This window comes from Ictalurus furcatus, chromosome 1, assembly GCF_023375685.1.
Source record: "Ictalurus furcatus strain D&B chromosome 1, Billie_1.0, whole genome shotgun sequence".
Taxonomy (NCBI): Eukaryota; Metazoa; Chordata; class Actinopteri; order Siluriformes; family Ictaluridae; genus Ictalurus; species Ictalurus furcatus.
The window spans coordinates 6035558-6057174 of record NC_071255.1 but is presented as its reverse complement, the minus strand read 5'-3'; the positions used below and the strand labels follow the sequence as shown (position 1 = coordinate 6057174).

Below are 21617 nucleotides of genomic sequence, written 5' to 3'. Positions count from 1 at the left end.
CTCATTTGCCATTCCAATGCTTTCAGAGGGGACTGTGTATATATAAAAACATAGGCTACATCCATCCATCCATCCATTTTTTATACGGCTTATCCTTCAAGGTCATGGGGAACCTGGAGCCTATCCCAGGAGTCATGGGGCTCAAGGTGGGGTACACCCTGGACAGGGTGCCAGTCCATTGCAGGGCACATATAGGCTACATATAAATGTATAAATATTTAGAAACTGCATATCATGGAATATGGATTTTATTCTAATATGCAAAAAATGCATAGAAAGTCAAATAAATTCAGGTGCCTAGGGTTAGCATTTAGGCTAGCATGGATTCCAACTTGCTTGCCACACTTCCACTTCAATGAACATGGCATCAGGCAATGCAGCGGTCTCGAGGTCTGGTTCATGACACAGCCTGAGGTCATATAGCTCTTCCCACAGTCTATTGTTTCTTTTTCCTGTGCTGTGTTATCCAATATTCAGTAGGAATTGGCAATGGTAGACATTCACTAGTGTTTCTGATGCACATCTCAGGAAAAGTGTCCTAGTTTGAATGGGTTACGTGTAATATACTGTAGCAACATATTTTTGGACCATAAGTGTCCACTGAGTGTTATCGCACTGCCATCTTGGCTCTATCCAAGATGGTAGTGTTAGTGCATACAGAAAGTGTGTTCCCTTCACTACTAAAGAATCCCACAGAACCCTACAGCCAACTTCCCTAACTCCTAAAGAGAACTTCCACCCCTAGCCCCATACATCTAATACAGCTAAGGAGGCTAAAACAGGGCAAGGCTGCAGGCTCTGATGGAATCAGTCACAGGGTACTGAAAGGTTCTGCAAACCAGCTATGTGGGATGTGCCATCCCCTCTCCTCTTCAGCCTGTACACCGCAGGCCTCCAGTACAAGTCAGACCTCTGTCACCTGCAGAAATTCTCAGATGACTCTGTGGTGGTTGGGTGCATCAGGGATAAACAAGACGAGGAATATAGGGACCTGGTAGACAAATTTCTTGAGTGGTGTAGAACCAGTCTGTTGTTGCAAGTGCTGTCTTCTTTATGGAGATATACTACAGAGGCAGCATTAGAGCACCCCTACATTTATCACACCTTCAAATCCATAAAATTAGAATCAGGTGTTCAAGATTGGGTGCCAGTTATTAGAACCTGCTCAGGGAGTGCAGGTGTTATTTAAACCTCTCACATCTAGTGTCTGGTGTTCCCTTTGCTATTGAGGTGTGTGATGTCATCATGCCAAGAGTTCTGTAAGGCCTTCAGAAAAAAAGTTGTGGATGCCTAGGAGTCTTTCAAGGCATTTACAAAGATCTTCAAATTATTTTAAATACATCATTCCACTGTAAGGAAAATAATTTATAAATGGTGCAGATTTAAAACCTTCTGGTAAGTCTTGCAACTGTTGGTGTCCAAGTGCATGCTTCTACAATCAGAAAGAGATTGTACAAATTTGACCTGCATGGGAGGTGTGGAAAAAGCCTTTATAAGAATACAGTTTGCCAATGAACAAATAGGCAAAGAACAGGTCTTTTGGAATAATGTGCTATATATACATAAATATACATATATACATACATTTTATATATATATGGAGAGAGAGTGTGAGAGAGAGAGAATAGTGATTTCTTCTGCAAACTAGCGCTGTGATATGTTGGAGAAGTGTAGCCCACTACAACTGAGCCTGATGGTTTTTGCATTTTGTAATGATTCAGAGGCAGATGCAAATGCAGGTGAAGGTATTCTTTATTAAACAAACACTCTCTAAGCAACCAAGCAAAAGAGAGGACAAGAATCAAAAACTAGCAAAACAATAACAAGACAATGATGTGGCAAGGAGAACTCAACAGTAACAGAGAAAAGATTCAGGGTTATGGCCCAAGTCTGGTGATCCCCATGCAGTTAAGTAGATAATAGTACAAAAAGTAACTTTGTCAGGCCTAGCTATAACTTAACAACTTAAATTTAGTGGTTAGCACTTTTGCCTCGCACCATGGGGGTTAGAGGTTCAAATCTTGCATGTGCCCTGTGTGTGTGGAGTTCTCCGGTTTCCTCTCCCAGTCCAAAGACATGAGTTGTAGGCTGATTGGCATTTCCAAATTGTCCATAATGAGTGAATGTGTATATGATTGTGCCCTGCGATGGGTTGGCACCCCATCCAGGGCGTCCCCGCCTTGTGCCCCGAGTTCCCTGGGATAGGCTCCACGCTCCTGCATGACTCTGTAGGATAAGTGGTACAGAAAATGGATGGGTGTCAGTAGTAGTATTTTATTATATCAGTATGCTTTTTTATTTGGCAGCCAGAGCAGCTGCTGAATTTTGATTTACCTGGAAATGTTCAGGAAAGGCGCTACTGGCCTGACCTGAGACAGCTATTCTCTTTCCTCATTAATGCTTTACAGGGTCTTTTTAAATTTAATTTAATTTAATTAAATTTTGTTTTATTTTATTTTACATCAAATCTTCCCTATCAAGCAGATATTATAGATTTCTTAATGATAAAACTTCTACTAGTGAAGGAAAAATAATAAATGTAGAGGGAGCATGGTAAAGATGTTGCCAAAATATTGAGAATACTACTTACTTTGCTTTATTGGTTCACTTAATATTCCCACTAAAGGTTTCTTAAATAATAATCCCATAAAATATTCTGACTGTTTCTTGTGTTTCACTAAAAAGGACACAATTACAGAGGAGGTTGTTGAGCTTCTTGTGCCTTATCTGAGTATGGATGATTATAATCTGGAGGCAGCTAAGCGGATCTGTGGCAATGTGGCTGGACTTTGCTCCTGGACTGAGGCTATGGTTGACTTCTTTAGCATTAATAGAGAAGTCTTGCCTTTGAAGGTAATGGTCTTTTATTGCCTGCATTTTAAAAAGCACTTCAAATTAGCCTACAATTAATGCAGTCACCACTTAAACTGTCTATCCCAGGCTAACTTAAAGTTACAGGAGGCCCGACTTGCTGTGGCTCAGAATGAACTGTTCAGCGCGCAAGAACAGTTAGATGAAAAACAGAAAGAACTGGACGAAGCACAGGTGGGTCAGATTGATTGGATATCTTTATATATATAATGTTTCATGTTTTTACAAAATTTTTACATTTTATTTGGGAAAATTGATGAACGAAGAGCAGCGCTGGTGATATAGGTTTTTTTGTTTTGTTTTACCAATTTCAAAGCTAGATTTCTGAAAGCACTGAAAAGCACTGAAAGCACCCCCTTGTGAATGTACTGTATTATGTCAAAACACTTATTGTAATTTCTTGAGATAAAGGGAAAAGTCACTATACACGGATCAGCCATAACATTGAAACCACCTACCTAATGTTGTGTAGGTCCCCCTTGTACAGCTCTGACCTGTCGAGGCATGGTGTGCCGTGGTATCTGGCACCAAGACGTTAGCAGCAGAGCCTTTAAATCTGTAAGTTGCGGTGTGGGGCCTGCATGGATCGGACATGTTTGTCCAGCACATCCCACAGATGCCTGATTTGATTGAGATCTGGGGAATTTGGAGGCCAAGTCAACACCTTGAACTCTGTCATTTTCCACAAACCATTCCTGAACAATTTTTGCATTGTGGCAGGGTGCATTATCCTGCTAAAAGAGGCCACTGCCATTAGGGAATACCATTGCCATGAAGTGATGCACTTGGTCTGCAATGTTTAGATTGGTGGTACGTATGAAATTAGCATCCATATGAATGCCAGGACCCCAAGGTTTTCCAGCAGAACATTGCCCAGAGCATCACACTTCCTCCACCAGCTTGCCTTCTTCAAATAGTGCTATCTCTGGTGCCATCTCTTCACCAGGTAAGCAATGCACATGCAACCAGCCATGCAAATTATATAAAAGAAAACATGATTCATCAGACCAGGCCACCTTCTTCCATTGCTCCATGGTCCAATTCTGATGCTCTCATGCCCATTGTAGGTATTTTTGGCAGTGGACAAGGGTTAGCATCAGCACTCTGACTGGTTCAGCTACTGTGCTATGATGCACTGTGTGTTCTGACACCTTTCTGTCATAGCCAGCATTAACTTTTTCAGCATTTTTTGCTATAGTAGCTCTTCTGTGTGTTCGGACCAGACATGCTAGCCTTCACTCCCCACATGCATCAGTGAGTCTTGGGCTCCTATGACCTTGTCGCCAGTTCACTGGTTATCCTTCCCTGGACCACATTTTTTGTAAGACATGCCATTTTGAGATGCAACCAATCATCTAGCCATCACAATTTCTCACTTGTCAAAGTTGTGCAGATCCTTATGCTTGCCCATTTTTCCTGCTTCCAACGCATCAACTTCGAGAATCGACTGTTCACTTGCTGCCTAATATATACCACCCCTTGACAGGTGTCATTCTAGTGAAGTAATCAAAGTTATTCTCTTCACCTGTCAGTGGTATTAATGTTATGACTGATCGGTGTGTGTACATATAAAGCCAAGTGAAAAATAAGTACACCCCATGGAAATTGTTGGCTTTTTTGATATACTTGGACAAGCAAAAATTTGATCTTCTTTGAAACTGTGCCTATTAATAATGGTGTTATCACATCTTCAAATCCAGATGTTATTTACACCTCTTACATCTAGTGTCTGGTGTTCCCTTTGCTAGTGAGGTGTGTGGTGTCATTATGCCAAGATCTAAAGAGTTCTGTAAGACCTTCAGAAAAAAGGTTGTGGAGTCTGTCAAGGGATTTAAAAAGATATCCAAATTATTTTAAATACATCATTCCACTGTAAGGAAAATAATCTACAAATGGTGCAGATTTCAAACGACTGTCAATTTGTCCAGGACTGGCTGTCCCAGCAAATTCAGCTCAAGAGCAGACAGTCTGATGCAAAAAGAAGGCTTCAAGAATCCCAAATTTTCATCACAGGGTCTGCTGGTAGTCTTGCGATCAGAAAGAGATTGCACAAATTTGACCTGCATGAGAGCTATGCCAGGAAAAAGCCTTTATAAGACTACAGTTTGCCACTGAGCATGTAGGCAAAGACCAGGCCTTTTGGAATAATTCAATTCAATTCAATTCAATTCAATTTTATTTGTATAGCGCTTTTTACAATAGACATTGTCTCAAAGTAGCTTTACAGAAATATCAACACGGTATACAAATATTAAAGGTGTGAATTTATCCCAACTGAGCAAGCCACTGAGTGGCGACGGTGGCAAGGAAAAACCCCCTAAGATGTTTTAAGAGGAAGAAACCTTGAGAGGAACCAGACTCAGAAGGGAACCCATCCTCTTCAGGGTAACAACAGATATTGTGAAAAAGTTCATTATTGACTTATATGAAGTCTGTATGGCCTTAGGAGCAGCCATAGTCCCAGCAGTCTGGAATTGGAGAAGATTTGAGCTCCATCCAGAGGCAGAAAGGATCTGGATCTCTAGTATCTCCATAAAATCGTGTGTGGCTCGGCAGAAGGAGAGAGGGAGAGAAAAGATTATTAGGACTGGGAATTAGTATAATAGAAAGTCTAGTCAGGGTAGGCTTGAGTAAACAAATACGTTTTACGCCTAGATTTAACACTGAGACTGTGCCTGAGTCCTGAACACTAATAGGAAGACTGTTCCATAACAGTGGGGCTCTATAAGTGAAAGCTCTCACCCCTGCTGTAGCCTTCACTCTTCGAGGTACCGTCAAATAGCCTGCATCTTTTGATCTAAGTAGGCGTGGCGGATCATAGAAAACCAAAAGGTCGCTTAGATATTGTGGTGCGAGACCGTGTAGTACTTTATAGGCTAATAAAAGTATTTTATAGTTAATGCGGGATTCCACTAGGAGCCAATGCAGTATTGATAATATTGGTGTGATATGGTCGTATCTTCTAGTTCTAGTTAGGACTCTAGCAGCTGCATTCTGGACTAACTGGAGTTTGTTTATATTCCTACTGGAACATCCAGACAGTAAGGCATTACAGTAATCTAATCTAGAGGTGACGAATGCATGAACTAGTATTTCTGCATCATGTAGTGACAATATATTTCTTATCTTAGAAATATTCCTGAGATGAAAGAAGGCTATCCTAGTAATATTATCTACATAAGCATCAAATGATAGGCTGGAGTCAATAATCACTTCAAGGTCTTTAACTGCTGTACATGTTGAAACAGAAAGTCCATCCAGAGTAACCATGTGATCAGAAAGATTATTTCTAGCTACACGTGATCCTAATAATAGTATTTCTGTTTTATCAGAATTAAGTAAAAGGAAGTTAGTTAACATCCAAAGTCTAATGTCCTTTACACAATCCTCAACCTTACTAAGCTTCTGTCTGTCCTCTGGCTTCGCTGAAACATACAACTGTGTATCATCAGCAGAACAGTGGAAGCTAATTCCATGCTTACGAATAATTTGTCCTAGGAGTAGCATATATAAAGTAAAAAGCAGTGGGCCTAAAACAGAACCCTGTGGAACTCCAAAGGTAACCTCAGTATGCGTGGAGAAGTCTTTATTTACATCTACGAACTGATAACGATCGCCAGATAAGATCTGAGCCAGGAGAGGACTGTTCCCTTAATGCCAACAACATTTTCTAATCTATCAAGGAGAATAGTATGATCTATAGTATCAAAAGCTGCACTAAGGTCGAGTAACACAAGCAGCGAGACACAACCCTGATCAGAGGCCAGTAGTGGGTCATTAACTACTTTAACTAACGCTGTCTCTGTGCTATGATGAAGTCTAAATCCTGACTGATACATTTCATGAATGTTATTCCTATCTAAGAACGAGCATAACTGCTTTGCTACAACCTTTTCTAAAATCTTAGAGAGGAAAGGGAGATTTGATATAGGTCTATAGCTGGACAGTTGAGAGGGGTCAAGGTCAGGTTTTTTAATCAAGGGTTTAATAACTGCTAATTTAAGTGATTTAGGTACATAGCCAGTGCTAAGGGAAGAATTGATTATATTTAAAAGTGGTTCAATTACTCCTGGACAAATCTGTTTAAAGAAACATGTAGGTACAGGATCTAGTATGCAAGTTGATGAATTGGCTGAGGAGATTAATGTAGCTAGTTCAGTCTCTCTATGCGGAGCAAAACACTCTAAACATTGATCTGATATTGCTACATTATCATCTAATGGGTTTGTTACAGTACTGTCCGGTTTTAATTTAATGGCCTGTATTTCACGTCTAATATTTTCAACCTTATCAATGAAAAATTTCATGAAATCTTCACTGCTATGTAATGATTGAGTGTTTCTCTCTGTAGTGGTGTTATTCCTAGTTAATTTTGCTACCGTGTTGAATAGGAATCTAGAATTGTTTTTGTTATCTCCTATTAAGGTGGAGAAATAGATTTTTCTAGCATCGCCAAGAGATTTTCTATATTTCAGTAGGCTCTCCTTCCATGCTGTTTGGAATATCACCAGTTTGGTTTGACGCCATTTACGTTCTAATTGTCGAGTTGTCTGTTTTAAGGTACGCGTTTGATCATTATACCAGGGTGCTAATTTTAGCGGAGTGTTGACTCCAAGCTTTCAGTCGCCTGATCGAGTTCTATCGGATCTGACGGTGATCCAAATCTAATTGATATTTCTGCGAGGTTGTTTATGAAGCTTGGTGCAGTAGCTGATGTGTAGGTACGTTTTACGCGGTAGCGAGGCGAGGTGGAAATATTATGATCAATATGTATTATGAACGAGATAAGATAATGGTCTGAGACAACTTCAGACTGCGGAAAAATTACAATATTTTCTATACTTAATCCGTATGTTAGTATCAGGTCAAGAGTGTGACCACCATTATGAGTAGGCCCGATTACGTTCTGATTAATCCCTACTGAGTCTAAGATGGACACAACCGCTATTCTTAGAGGGTCTTCCAGGTTATCAAAATGAATATTAAAATCTCCGACAATTAATGCTTTATCTACAGACACAACCAGGTTTGAGACAAAGTCTGCAAATTCACTAAGCAATTCAGTATATGGCCCTGGGGGTCTGTAAATAATAATTAGAGGAATTTACTTATTTTTTGTGGCTACATAACTTATACCGGTATAAAGAATTTCAAAAGAATTAAATTTATAACTAGGTTTTTGTGTGACGATTAGATTTTTACTATGGATGAGACCAACACCTCCTCCTCTACCAGTTGAACGAGACTGATGTACATAACTGTATCCAGGAGGACTGGCGTCATTTAATGCTATGTACTCGTCTGGTTTGATCCAAGTTTCCGTTAAACACATTAAATTACATTCCTGATCAGTAATGATTTCGTTAACAATAAGAGCCTTAGACGCAAGAGATCTAATGTTTAATAGTCCTAGCTTCAGATTAAAAGTGCTGGCTGTGCATTCAATATGATTTAATTTTATGTTAATTAGGTTACGAAGACAGACTTCGCGAGATTTTCTCTGTAATTTCATAGCTCGGAGAACAGACACAGTCTCTATATTATGTATTACAGGTGCTGGACTATTAATTGAACATTGATTATAATTAACGTTGTTATTGTCAGAAGATGCACTTATGTTAGGCAGTCACTTGGAGTGTAGCGCCTTGGAGATGTTGTCAGACAGCAGTTCCGCTCCGAGGCTGCTGGGGTGCAGGCCATCAGGACGAAACAACCTAGGACGCTCCCAGAACAGATTCCAGTTATTGACAAACACCAGATTCTGCTCATTACACCAAGAAACTAACCAATCATTTAAAGCTAGAAGTCTACTGAACTTTTCGGCTCCACGTCTGTATGTGGGAAGAGGTCCAGAGACGATGATCTTCGCGGTGGGTGATCTGCCTCGTACCGTCTCGATCAGGCTGGAGAAGTCCCTCTTCAGAACCTCCGTCTGCCGCAGCCTGATGTCGTTCGTCCCCGCGTGCAGCACAACCGCTCCAATGCGCTCGTCATCAAGGACACGAGCACCAGAAAAACAGTGTATGTGCACCGTACCTTTAGATGAAGCTACACGGACGTTCCGCACAATGGAGTCCCCGACGATCACAGCGTTAGGTCTGATCTGACGGAGAGGGGCGAAGCGGTTCCTGGTTGGAACCTCGAACACCGGAGGTGGAGAGGTCCTCGCCTGGGGTCCAGCCCGCGCCTTCTGCCGCTGGTTCACCCAAGGCCCATGTTGTGTTGGCGCCGGCGTGACGGAGACCTCGGCTGGGAAAGTCATAGGTGCACGGTCCCTCCACAGAGAAACACACGGCGTAGAGGGGCTGGGAGTGGAAATACCACGCTGTGTGCTTACCTTGGATGTGTAGGCAGAGGCACAAGATGTTTCTAGCGCAGTTCTTCGCTCCAACAACTGGGCCTGCTTGTCGAGTAGGCCGCAGATCTGCTTCTCCACATCCTCCAGTTCCAACAGCACCATGTGAAGCTCGAGCGAGTCCTCATCTGCACTCAAAACCGGAGAAACAGCAGACATATTTGTTTTTTAAACAAAACAGCGGTAAATGAGAAATGTAAACGTAAACAAGGCTAGCGGTAGGTGATGCTAGCGGGCTACAAGCTAGTCGCAGATGTTTGTAAAAACAGATCAAATTTAGCGACAGCGCAACGTTACGATTGTTTTATCTAAATTAGTGTCAGTAATATTTGTATAACGTAAGGTAAATAATTTTAAAGTATAGAGATTAGAAGAATGAATATAATAGCGTTAGCTCGAAGGACGCTGCTTCCTGCTTGACGCTGCTTTCTGCTTGATGCTGCTTATCTTATCTTATTTGTGCTCTGGACAGAGGAATCAAAGATAGAGTTGTATGGCCAGAGTCACAGCAGACATATTTGGTGCTGCTCAAGACAGCTTTTCGGGAAAAGCACCTCATACCAACTGTGAAGCATGGTGGTGCAAATGTAATGGTTTGGGGTTGCTTTGCTGCCTTGGGCACTGGAAAGCTTGCATTCATTGATTGATTTGCATTCATTGATTCAATTGAATTCTGCATCATACCAAAGAATGCTTTAAGGTAATGTGAGGCCATCTGTCCGAAGTTGAAGTTAAACCTAAAGTGGACCTTTAAAAAGGATAATGATCCTAAGCACACTAGCAAATCCACCAAGGAATGGCTTAAAAAGAAGAAATGGATTTGAATCCCATTGAAATGTTGTGGGGGGGGATTTGAAACAGGCAGTACATGAATAAAAATCTCAAACATCTTGAAACTGAAAGAATATTGCATGGAAGAGTGGTCAAAAATTCTAGCAAGCCTGGTGGTTATTTCTGCTAAAGGGAGTTAAGTTATTTCTGGTAAAGGGATTTCTGCTAAAGGCAATACTAGCTTCTGAGGCAAAGATTGTATTTACTTTTTCCACAGAGTAATATCACAACTACTGATAATTCTGTTGAATAAATGATTTAAAAAGCTAATTTTCCTTGTGGTTTTGTTCAAGTATATCACCTTTATTAATAGGCCATTTCAAAGTTTTTGTTTCAAATATTTGCTTGTCCAAATGTCAAAAACAGTTTTAATTTTTTTAAGGGCGTACTTAATTTTTTCACATGACTGTATAATACTTGTTATTTTCATTGTGGTGCAAGTTCCTTTTATTTTTAGAAAATTCAATGAAATAGTAGTTTGCATCATTTTAATTACACTTCTTTCTCATGTTGTACAATACAGGCACTTTATGATGGTGCAGTGAGAGAGAAGCAATCGTTGTTGGATGATGCTGAAGGGTGCCGCAGGAAAATGTCCAGTGCAGTGGCACTCATTGATGGACTTGGTGGTGAAAAGGTGGGTCCTTACAAACATATACATACATCTTGTTATTTTTTAAACAGCTCTATAATAGTCTCTTGTTCCCTTTCAAAGGGAACTCCACGTTGCGTTAGCTGAACGCTGTGGGGAGCGCCCTCACACATGACCGGTATCTGAAGCTTGTGTAACATCATGCCTATTTATAGGCCTGGCGTGATCAGGTGACATATTAACGACATATGTGAACCATGCCGTCAGACTTATTATCTTATTATATGCAGGGAGACTGCGTGTCGGTCGTTTGTGTAACACTCACAAAAAGGCTCTTCATTTCCTCTCTAACTTTTCCAAAAAAAACAAAAAAGAAAAATCTCTTTTCTTTTCTGTCCCTTTAAAAAAATAGGGAGAAAAGTATGAGTGAGAGAATTCAGAAAGTGTGTTACGCCCTCCTCCTGTTTCATCACAGGGTGGACTGCACACTTTCTGTGTGACTTGTCTAGGGATGGAGCACACCATGGAAGCCCTTGAGAGGTCTGACTGTGCGCATTGTGAATGCCTTACAATTCGCTCCGCTCGTGACTCACTCTCTCCTCGTAGGCTGAAGTGAGTTGGGTTTCAGAGCCTCGTGGATCTGGGCCAGCCACTGCCAAGGCAGCTAGTTGGTTCAGGTCCTGGGGATCTCATATGGTTGTGGAAGAAGAGCCGGAGACGAGCGCTGCTCTATCTCTTGCTCTGTCTTCCGAGTTCGGCTCTCCACTTGATTTTGGAGCTCACATCGCGACTCCTCCTTTCCATTATGGAAAGCCAAAAAAAAATAAAACCACACACACACACAAAAAAAATAAATAAAATAATTCCTCTCTGACTTCGAGGAGCCAGAAGGGTGTGCTAAAAACTGAGAGCAGCATATAAAGAGCTGCTTGAAGTGATTACTAAGGCTGGATGAGCTTTTTTCTCCCCAGTGAAAATAAATCCCTCACACAGCAGAAAACTCCCCCTTTTTTCAGCAGTACATGACAAAATATCACGCTTCTGGGGGAAAGCCATGCATAAGCTGTATTTATAACCCCGCGATGTTGGATTATTTGGCCATCATGGGGAATGAACGGCATGGCTATTTAGCAATGGTGAAGGTGGAGGAGTCGCTTGCGAGTTACCTCTCTCCATCGACGGCAGGTAATGTAGGGGGGGCCGGCTTTGCCATCCAAGCCATGTAAGGCCACCGTGGCATTGGTGGGCAAGGCATATGCAGTAGGTGGTCTTGCTTGTGGGTCACTGCAGACAATGGCAGTGTTGCATTCCTACCAAGCAGACCTGCTGAGTGAGCTCAACATACGGCGGAATTCAGCCAATTCCTTCCCTGTTGTGTCGAGTTCAGCCGGGCATCCACGAGTGGAGCCCGGGCCAGTGCAAGAAGGTGAGTACAGCAGCCTGCCTCCCCTTGCAGACAACCAGGGGAACCGGGCGGCCACAGTCGCGGTCTGCTACTAGGCCTGATCTAAGAATGGTCATAAAGGCCAAGCAGACAAAGGAGGAGCGGTCCTGAGGGGCTGTGGAGGGACATATAGGGGACATGAGGTTGTTAGGGCAGTTAGCCCCCAGTACTACTGTAAGGCCTCCCCTACCCAAGGCTGTCCCAAGTTTTCAGTGTTCTCTGGTCAGTGAGCTGTCACAGGGCAACGAAAATCTGATGCTTTCCCTCCAATAGAATGTCATAAAGTTAATGTAACTAAAAGACCATCTGGCAGCATGGAAACTACTGCCAAATGTGTTTCCATGGGTTTACCATAGAAAAGGGTTACTGGGTCCAGTTCAGAGCTCGACTCCCCAGTTCAGAGGTGTGGTCACCATAGTAGTCACCACAGAGCAGAGCCTGACATTAGCACAGGAAGTAAGAGCCCTCTTGGACAAAGGGGCCATAGAACATGTACCCCGTTCCCTGAGAGAAGGAAATTTTTACCACCATTATTTCCTGGTCCGCAAAAAAAAAGAGAGAAGTATGCGGCCAATTTTAGATCTCCATCATCTGAACTGTACTCTTCGGACACACAGGTTCAAGATGCTGACGCCCAAACTTATCGTTCCACAGATTCAGTTTGAGGACTGGTTTGTGACGATAGATCTAAAAGTTGCATATTTCTACATAGAAATATTGTCCAGTCATAGGAAGTTCCTGAGGTTTGCGTTTGCAGGCAACGCATAGCAATATTGGGTTCTTCCCTTTGGGCTAGCTTTATCCCCTCGCACTTTCACAAAGTGCACGGATGTCATTCTGGCTCCATTGTGACTCCAGGGCATCCGTGTACTAAACTAACTGGATGACTGGTTAATTCTAGTACAATTCAGGGAACTGGTTCAACATCGGTTCAACATCGAGATGTTGTTCTTGCTCACATGAAGAGCTTGGTGCTCAGGTTGAACCTCAGAAAAGTATGCTTTCTCCAGTGCAGTGGACAACTTTTGTAGGGGTTATAAGGATTCTACTACGATGAGGGTGTTTCCATCCCCAACATGAGTAGGGTCAATCCTATCAACATTGAACAAGATAAAGCTGGATCTTGGCATCCTCTCCAGTCTCTACAAGAGACTGTTGGAGCTGATGGCAGCTGCAGCCAACATCATACCATTGGGCCTATTGCACTATTGAAAAGTTGGGGGTTTCATCCGAGGATGAAACTTCTGAGAGTAATCAGTGTTACTTGGCGATGCCTACATGCTCTGAGAATTTGGAAGTGTCCCCGGCTTGTAGCCTCTGGTCATACTCTAGGGGTGTCTCCTTATCGCAAGATGATATGACAGACACCTCCCTCACGGGCTGGGGCGCAGACTTAGACGGATGTTCAGCTCACGGTCTCTGTAGCGGCCCTCGTCTAGAATGGCATATAAATTGCCTAGAAATGCAGGCCATATTTCTAGCACTGAAATTCTTTTTTCCTCAATTGAGAAATCACCATGTGTTGACAGACAACACAGCAGTGGTCTCATATATCAACCACCAGGGAGGATTATGTTCGCGCCCCCTGTTCAATCAAGTGAAACTAATTCTGCTCTGAGCAGAGGGAAAGTTTTTGTCAGTGAGTGCAATGTACATTCTGGGCAACTGGAATGTGGGGCAGACATCCTGTTGAGGCAGAAGCTGAGACCCAGGGATTGGTGGAGGAAGTGGTGGAGTCCATATGGCGGAGGTTTGGCCAAGCAGAAGTGGATGTGTTCGCCTCTGAGGAGACAACACATTGCCCGCTATGATTCATTCTCATTCCTCCCGCACCATTAGGGCTGGACACCATGGTCCACATGTGGCCGAGGTCACATCTATATGCTTTTTCTCTGATCGCTCTGCTCCCACAAGTTCTAGCGAGAGTTTGCCAAGACTGTCTACATCTGCTGCTAGTAGCACCTTATTGGTCAGCTCAAATATGGTTCTCAGAGACTATATCCCTACTAGACAGTACTCCTTCGGAGATTCCCAGTTGAAGGGATCTTCTGTCTCATTTCCTGAAGGCTGATTTATCACCCTCGGTCAAAACTATGGAAACTGTGCGTCTGGTCCCTGAGGGGCACAAGCTCATAGAGTCTGGTCTCACAACTTAGGTTGTAGAGACCATGTAGAATGCTAGAACACCATCCACAACAAAATTGTATGCACTCAAGTGGCGACTTTTTGTCTCGTGGTGTGAGGAACGTCAGCTAGACCCAGCGAACTGTGCAATAGCTACAGTCCTGGAGTTCCTACAAGGACATTTCTCAGCGCAGTTGGCTCCTCCTACAATCAGGGTCTACGTGGCTGCCATTTCGGCCAGCCAGGCCCCTATTGATGGAGCCTCTGTGGGGCAACTTCCTCCAACTTCAAGGGTTATGCCTTCCTGGGACCTTTTTGTGGTCCTGGAAGGTCTGTCAGGTGCCGCATTTGAGCCTTTAGACTCTGAAGGTCGCTCTTGGTAAATGGTAAATGGTGCGCACTTATATAGCGCTTTTTTGGTAAGTGGTAAATGGTAAATGGTACACTTATATAGCGCTTTTATCCAAAGCGCTTTACACTGTGTCTCATTCACCCATTCACACACACCCTCACACACCAATGGTGGCAGAGCTGCCATGCAAGGTGCTAGCTTGCCATCGGGAGCAACTTGGGATTCAGTTACATGCCCAAGGACACTTCGGCATGTGGAGTCATGTGGGCCGGGAATCGAATGCCAACCCTACAATTAGTGGACGATTAGTGGACAACACGTTCTGCCACCAGAGCCACAGCCACAGTTCTTCTGCTGGCCCTGACATCTTAAGTGAGTAGGAGATCTACAGCTCTCTGGTGCTCCTTCCCGCCTTGACTTTACCCCGGATTAGCCAAGGCCTTCCTGTATCCTAGGACAGATTATATTCCTAAAGTGCGTACATCTGCTGCCCAGCCAGTAGTGTTGCAGGCTTTCTGCCCTCCTCCGTTCCTCATAATGGAACAAGAGAAATTGCACCGACTGTGTCCCGTAAGGTCTCTCTGTAGTTACGTCAACCGCTCCGGCCAGTGGCGTAAGTCAGAGCAGCTGCTGGTCGGCTTTGGCATCGACAGTAGAGGTGATGCTGTGTCGAAGCAGTGCATCTCTAATTGGATAGTGGAAGTAATCTCTATCACTTATGAGGCGCACGGGCTTGCAACGCCTGTGGGCATGAGGACTCATTCCACTAGGGGGGTTGCCTCCTCTAAGGCTTTGTCCAAAGGGGTATCCTTACAGGATGTGTGTGCTTTGGCGGGGTGTTCTACGCCACACACATTCATTCGATTTTACAGCCTGGATATACATTCCGGCCCAAGCTCGAGTGACCCATACCCTCAGTATGACGGAGTGGCTATTCTTGTTCCCACAGCGTTCAGCTAATGCAACGTGGAGTTCCCTTTGAAAGGGAACGTCTGGGTTACGCATGTAACCCTGTTCTCTGAGAAGGGAACGAGACATTGCGTAGCTTTGTCATACTGGGGCATGCCTGTGAATTGCATCTTCGCTTCAGATAATAGAGGCTGATGGCTCGGTTCACAGGTGTCATTTATATATCACGTGGGGCGCTTAAGTCACCTGATCATGGCAGGCCTATAAATAGCCCTGATGTAACACAAGCTTCAGTCACACGCGAGGGCGCTCCCCACAGCGTTCAGCTAACGCAACGTCTCGTTCCCTTCTCAGGGATCATGCGTAACCCAGACGTTTCATTTTATTAGACAAATACTTGTGATTATTTCCTGAAAGATGTATTTTTTATGTAAAACCCACCGATGCTTGTTGCCAAAATAAAAAAGTAAATAATTTAATAAGATATATATGCTGCAATTATATGTCAAACATATTCAGGTAATGCATGCAACAATTTTTAACATTTGTGCTGCTTTTTCCTTTTATATAAAAAATGCAGTTATTACTCTGTTAAACATGTTATTAACCTGTTTAATATTATTTAGGAAAAAAAGAGTAGTGGCTTTTATCTGGTAAGCCTTCCATATGTACACTCACCAAACAGTTTAACAATGAACAACTATACTCCTACTCACATGCAGTTATCTGATCAGCCAATTGTGTGGCAGCAGTACAATGCATAAAATCATGCAGTTGTGGGCCAGCAGCTTCAGGTTATGTTCACATCAACCATCAGAATGGAGAAAAATGGGATCTCAGTGATTTTGATCATGGCATGATTGTTGGTGCCAGACGAGCTGGTTTGAATATTTCAGTAACAGCTGATCTCCTGGGATTTTTATGCACAATAGTCTCTAGAGTTTACTCAGAATGGTGCAATAAAGATAAATCGTCCAGTGAGTGGCAGTTATGTGGACTGTAACGCCTTGTTGATGAGAGAGGTCCCCGAGAGACTGGTTTGAGCTGGCAGAAAAGCTACAGTAACTCAGATAACCACTCTACAATTTTGGTGAGTAGAAAACCATCTCAGAATATACAACACATTGAACCTTGAGGCCAACCTTGGGCTACAACTGCAGAAGACCATGTCAGATTCCACTTCTGTCAGCCAAGAATAGAATGCTGAGGCTGCGGTGGGCACAGGCTCACCAAAACTAGACAGCTGAAGAGTGGAAAAATGTACCTGGTCTGAGGAATCTTGATTTCTGCTGAAGCACACAGATGGTGGGTCAGAATTAGTAACCAACAGCATGAATCCCTGCTGTTTCCCTGAACCCAACCTGCCTTGTGTCAACAGTCCAGGCTTGTGGGGGTGGTGTAATATTGTGAGAAATGTTTTCTTGGTACACTTTGGCCCCATTAATACCAATCATCGCTTGTATGCCATATCCTATTTGAGTACTGTTGTTGAACATGTGCATTTCTTCATAGCCACAATTTACCCATCTTCTGATGGCTACTTCCAGCATGATAATGCATTATGTCACAAAGCAAGTCATCTCAAAAAAGTTTCATGAACAAAGAACACCTTTGGGATGTGGTAGGATGGGAGCTTCACAGCATGAAAGTGCACCTGGAAAATCTGCAGGAATTGTCATGTCAACATGGAACAGAATCCAACAGCTTGGAATCAATGCTATGAAGAATTGAGGCTGTTTTGAGAGCAAAGGGACCTAGTATTAGTATAGTGTTCCTAAAAAACTGTTTGGTGAGGGTAGCTTGTTTGTATGTAGATGAAATTATTAATTTTAGGTCTTGTTCATTTCTAGGTACCAGTATTGTGTGAAAAACAAAAATATTTGAGGCATTATTTTTCTATTTCAATTGGACGTGAGGTTACTCTCATAGTTTGATGTATTTGTGAGTGGTTTGTACTTTTATTTTATGCATTTATGGAATAGAATGACAATCTTTATCTTTGTTAGATCCGCTGGACAGAGAGCAGTACTGAGTTCCAGCGGCAAATAAAGCATCTTATGGGAGATGTGCTACTAGCTACTGGGTTCCTGTCCTATTCTGGTCCTTTCAACCAGGAATACCGCAATCATCTTCTAGAGCAATGGAAGAAAGAAATGAATATCAACTATATTCCATATACTCAGGTATGTAAATCAGGTTTTTTTTGTCTTATGGATCATTACCTCATGCTCTTTATTACAAAACAACAACAGCAGCAACAACAAAAGCCCACTTATTATGGGCTTACATTATGGGCCCATAGTAAGTCCATTTTAGTGGGCTTTTGTTGTTGCTGCTGTTGTTGTTTTGTAATAAAGAACGTGAGGTAATGATCCATTTGACTGTTACATTTACAAAATGCACCCTTTCCCCCATTTTCTTCTTTTAGAACCTGAATGTCAGCAGTATGCTGGTAGATAATGTCACTATAGATGAGTGGAACCTTCAGGGCCTGCCCAATGATGAATTGTCTGTTCAAAATGGAATCATTGTTACTGGCGCCTCCCGATATCCACTTCTCATTGACCCTCAAGGCCAGGGAAAGACCTGGATCAAGAACCGTGAAAGTAATAATGAGTTACAGGTATTGAGAGCAAAATAAATTAATAGAATAAAATTGTTTAATGATTTAAATGTATTATAAAATTAATGAATGTCATACTAGAAGCACTTTTTCTATTATGCATTAACATTATTACTGTTGTTTGACTTTCTGGTCATTAGGTGACATCTCTAGACCACAAATATTTCCGAACTCACCTTGAATATACTTTGTCTCTTGGCAAACCCCTACTTATTGAAGATGTTGGAGAAGAACTGGATCCTGTTCTCGACAACATTTTAGAGAAGAACTTCAGTAAATCTGGCTCAACATATAAAGTATAAAAGATTGCATACAAAATCAGTCACCATTGCTTGTATTGCTTCATGCTTCTATTGCTTCATGTACACTGATGCAATTCACATACAGTTTATTATCCTTATAATTTATTTTATCTTATCAATTGTATTCTTTTCTTTAACATCCGTTGTGACTGATTGTCCACTTCCACTCTACACACAGGTTAAAATAGGAGATAAAGAGGTAGATGTAATGAAAGGATTTACCCTTTACATTACCACAAAACTGGCCAACCCAACCTATAGTCCTGAAATCAATGCGAAAACTGCAGTTGTGGACTTTACTGTCACAATGAGGGGTCTAGAGGACCAGCTGCTGGGTCGTGTTATCCTCATAGAGAAACAAGTGAGACATATAAGCAATTAGTGAAATGCATGCTAAACTTTGACCAGCTTTTTTTTTTAAATCCATTTTAGTCTTATAAAGAATGATATAGGCTTTCTGTCTGTTAGACAGTTGTATTAACGGAAATTGCTGTACTTTATGATAAACATGTCATTTAGCTTCCATAAAGTGTCACTGAACTTTTCAACATTTTAGTGTTACAACCTGGACCTGAAAAGGGCTTATCTGCGATTTTACTGTTTGATTTACACAATATGTCTAACATGTGCAAACTATTTTTATTGTGATGCAAAGATAAAACAAAAAAAAACAAACATTCATTGGTATTGCACAAGTATTCACCCCTCTTTTTCAATACTGGGTAGAACCACATTTGGCTGCAGTTACAGCTTTGCATATCGAACCTGATTTATTTACCAATTCTCAAGCTGAATAGAAATGTTCAAGTCTCGCCACAGATTTACATCTGGACTTTGATTGGACCTTGCTTACATATTCAGGTTTTTGGTTTTGAAACAGTTGATTATAGCTGGAAAGTTGTGAAGTGGTGGTTGTAAATGGCAGGGAACCCTGGCAGTTGTCTGGTGTTCATAGAGACAAAGGATCTACCAGGTGCCATAGCATTCAGGGTCAATTCTTGGACTGCACACTTCAGTCATCAAGCTGTTCACCACATTGAGGGAACAGACCCATAGATGAAGATAGTCTGGTTGGGGATGCCACACCTCTCTTTTCATCTGTAACAATAAGTCTGCCCAGGGAGGAAGTTTCCAAGTCATCTTAACCACTAGCATGAGTAACAGTGGGCACCGGGCTCTTGCTAGCCATTTTTGGAGCACCACTAGAACTCTGGTTAGATTGCTGAATTTTGTTCAACTTGATTAGAATCATCCAAAGAAATACATACCATAGGCCACAAGGCCAGCTGTGAGCTAGTATGTCTTGTCCCAGAGGGCCATTCAACTCTACTTCAGAGATCCGCGCTTGACAACGGCTCAACTCTACTGTCTACTAGTGCCTAGCTGAATTTTTCCCAAATTTGCTGTACCACCTCTGGGTGCAAGCACGCGCCTCTGGATATATGCATTGTTTGCAATATATTAATTGTTTGTGATAACCACTGATAGGTGTATCCTATTTGTGAGAAAGGTTTCATGTGAAATGGGTCCATACCAAGTGACACCAAGAAATGTGTCGAGTGTGGTTGAACATCAGCTGCGAGCAGAGAGAAGGTTGGTTGAACCAGTAGGTAACGCATGATTATTCACACTTGTATGCTATATTTATGTGTGATTTTATTCTTTCAGTGAGATTGTGAGGTAGAGAGAGAGATGAGTCTGCAAAGTTTGCACACAGCATGCACACATGCAGAGAGCGTGAGCTTAAATTTCCATTGAATTGAATTGAATTGAACTTGAATGAGATGAAACCCACAAAATATTGGGATAACATTTTAGTTTGTTTTTTCTGTTGAGTTTATGAAAAAATTGAGCCCAAAGCTCCATCAAAATATGTGCTCATCTCCTCCATACAGAGACACACACCGGGTTCTACAGTGTTGCCAAACCCTTGAGGAGGTAGCAGATGCTGTCATGGAAACTTCCCTACTTAGTTAGATAATTAAATCCCTTGCCATCTTTCACCAGTTACAACATTATGAACTCTTCACTTGCACCATCAACAACAGTAGTGTTTCGAAACAATTGCTCAGGAGCAGGCTGAAGAGTGACAAGTGCTCCACATTCTACTGCAACTCACGGTTCCTCCATCTACAGCTGCACCAGCTGGCCCAGCTGTGATACACATGAAGATGTCCTCCATGGTCCACGATCTGGAGGTCTTCATGAAGTTCTTCAAGCATGTGGCACATGCATTGGGATGGCTGGAGGAGGAGTGTACCCTAAGCCTCCTTCCCTTGCTTTCAGGGGAAGCCTAGTTCACCACCCAGCAGCTGCTGACATGTGTGCAACTGGTATACCAGAGCATCAAGAAAGCAGTACTGAAATGGATTGACCAGGTGGGGATGTTCACAAGTATCTGTTGGTGCCAGTTACAATTCAATTCTGGGGACAAAAGCATAGACTAGAGGCAGCGGTTAGTCCTCATATCACATATCCATTAGTTCTCTGAACAGGTTTTCAGACATTAGTACTGGAAATGTTTGTGGATATGCCCTGCAGTAGTAAGACATGGTGTGGAATATGCACATCATTGGGCGTGGAATTGGTGCCGGGGCCATCAACATCAGTTCTGTGTCAGGGAGACACCTTTCACGGGGATTTCTCCTTGGAAAAGTCGTACAACGAAACCCTGAGGCACACCTTTGAACTAGTGAGAGTAATTGATGGTAAACAATCGGTGAAAAAACATCCAGATGAATGTTTCACTATCCTATCCATATTTTTCAGTTATTAAACATAAGATATAATAAGTGATGCAGGATGTTCAAACTAAGGAAGAGATGACGCAACTGTTGGTACCAAGACACTACAGGGAAATGCTTTTCCATACAACTCCTCATAATCCCACAGCTGGGCATTTAGGGCAGTATCAGACATTAAACTATCTCATGGCCCATTTCTATTGGCCGGGCATTCACGGTGATGTATGTGGGTAGTGTGTGGCATGTCACAAATGTCATCTGATGAATCTGCCATCCACACCAAAAGTGCCATTGTGCCCCCTTCCATTAATTGAAGTCCCCTTTGAAAGAATTGGTATGGACCTTGTTGGGCAGTTAGAACAGAGTGCACAAGGGCATGCTCTTGAGAGCTTTCTTCTGAGTCGTGATCCTGAAAGATCCTGACTTACCAGTGCACTACTATTATGTCACTCACTCTTCATGAACTGTAA

General features: G+C 42.4%; 2 protein-coding genes across 2 annotated transcripts in view; one reads left to right on the top strand and one right to left on the bottom strand.

Annotated features, from left to right (window-relative positions):
• Nucleotides 1–21617, top strand: part of dnah5l (dynein, axonemal, heavy chain 5 like) — a 311233-nt gene that overhangs the window by 223547 nt on the left and 66069 nt on the right. Inside the window, exons 62-68 of the mRNA XM_053621829.1 lie at nt 2686–2853; nt 2941–3045; nt 10581–10694; nt 17485–17661; nt 17907–18101; nt 18242–18397; nt 18582–18764. Coding sequence (XP_053477804.1) covers nt 2686–2853; nt 2941–3045; nt 10581–10694; nt 17485–17661; nt 17907–18101; nt 18242–18397; nt 18582–18764 — 1098 coding nt within the window. The remainder of the gene's footprint in view (nt 1–2685; nt 2854–2940; nt 3046–10580; nt 10695–17484; nt 17662–17906; nt 18102–18241; nt 18398–18581; nt 18765–21617) is intronic.
• Nucleotides 5086–6545, bottom strand: LOC128605914 (uncharacterized). Its single transcript, XM_053621781.1, has one exon. The coding sequence runs from the start codon at nt 6376–6378 to the stop codon at nt 5314–5316; it is 1065 nt and encodes a 354-aa protein (XP_053477756.1). The 5' UTR covers nt 6379–6545; the 3' UTR covers nt 5086–5313.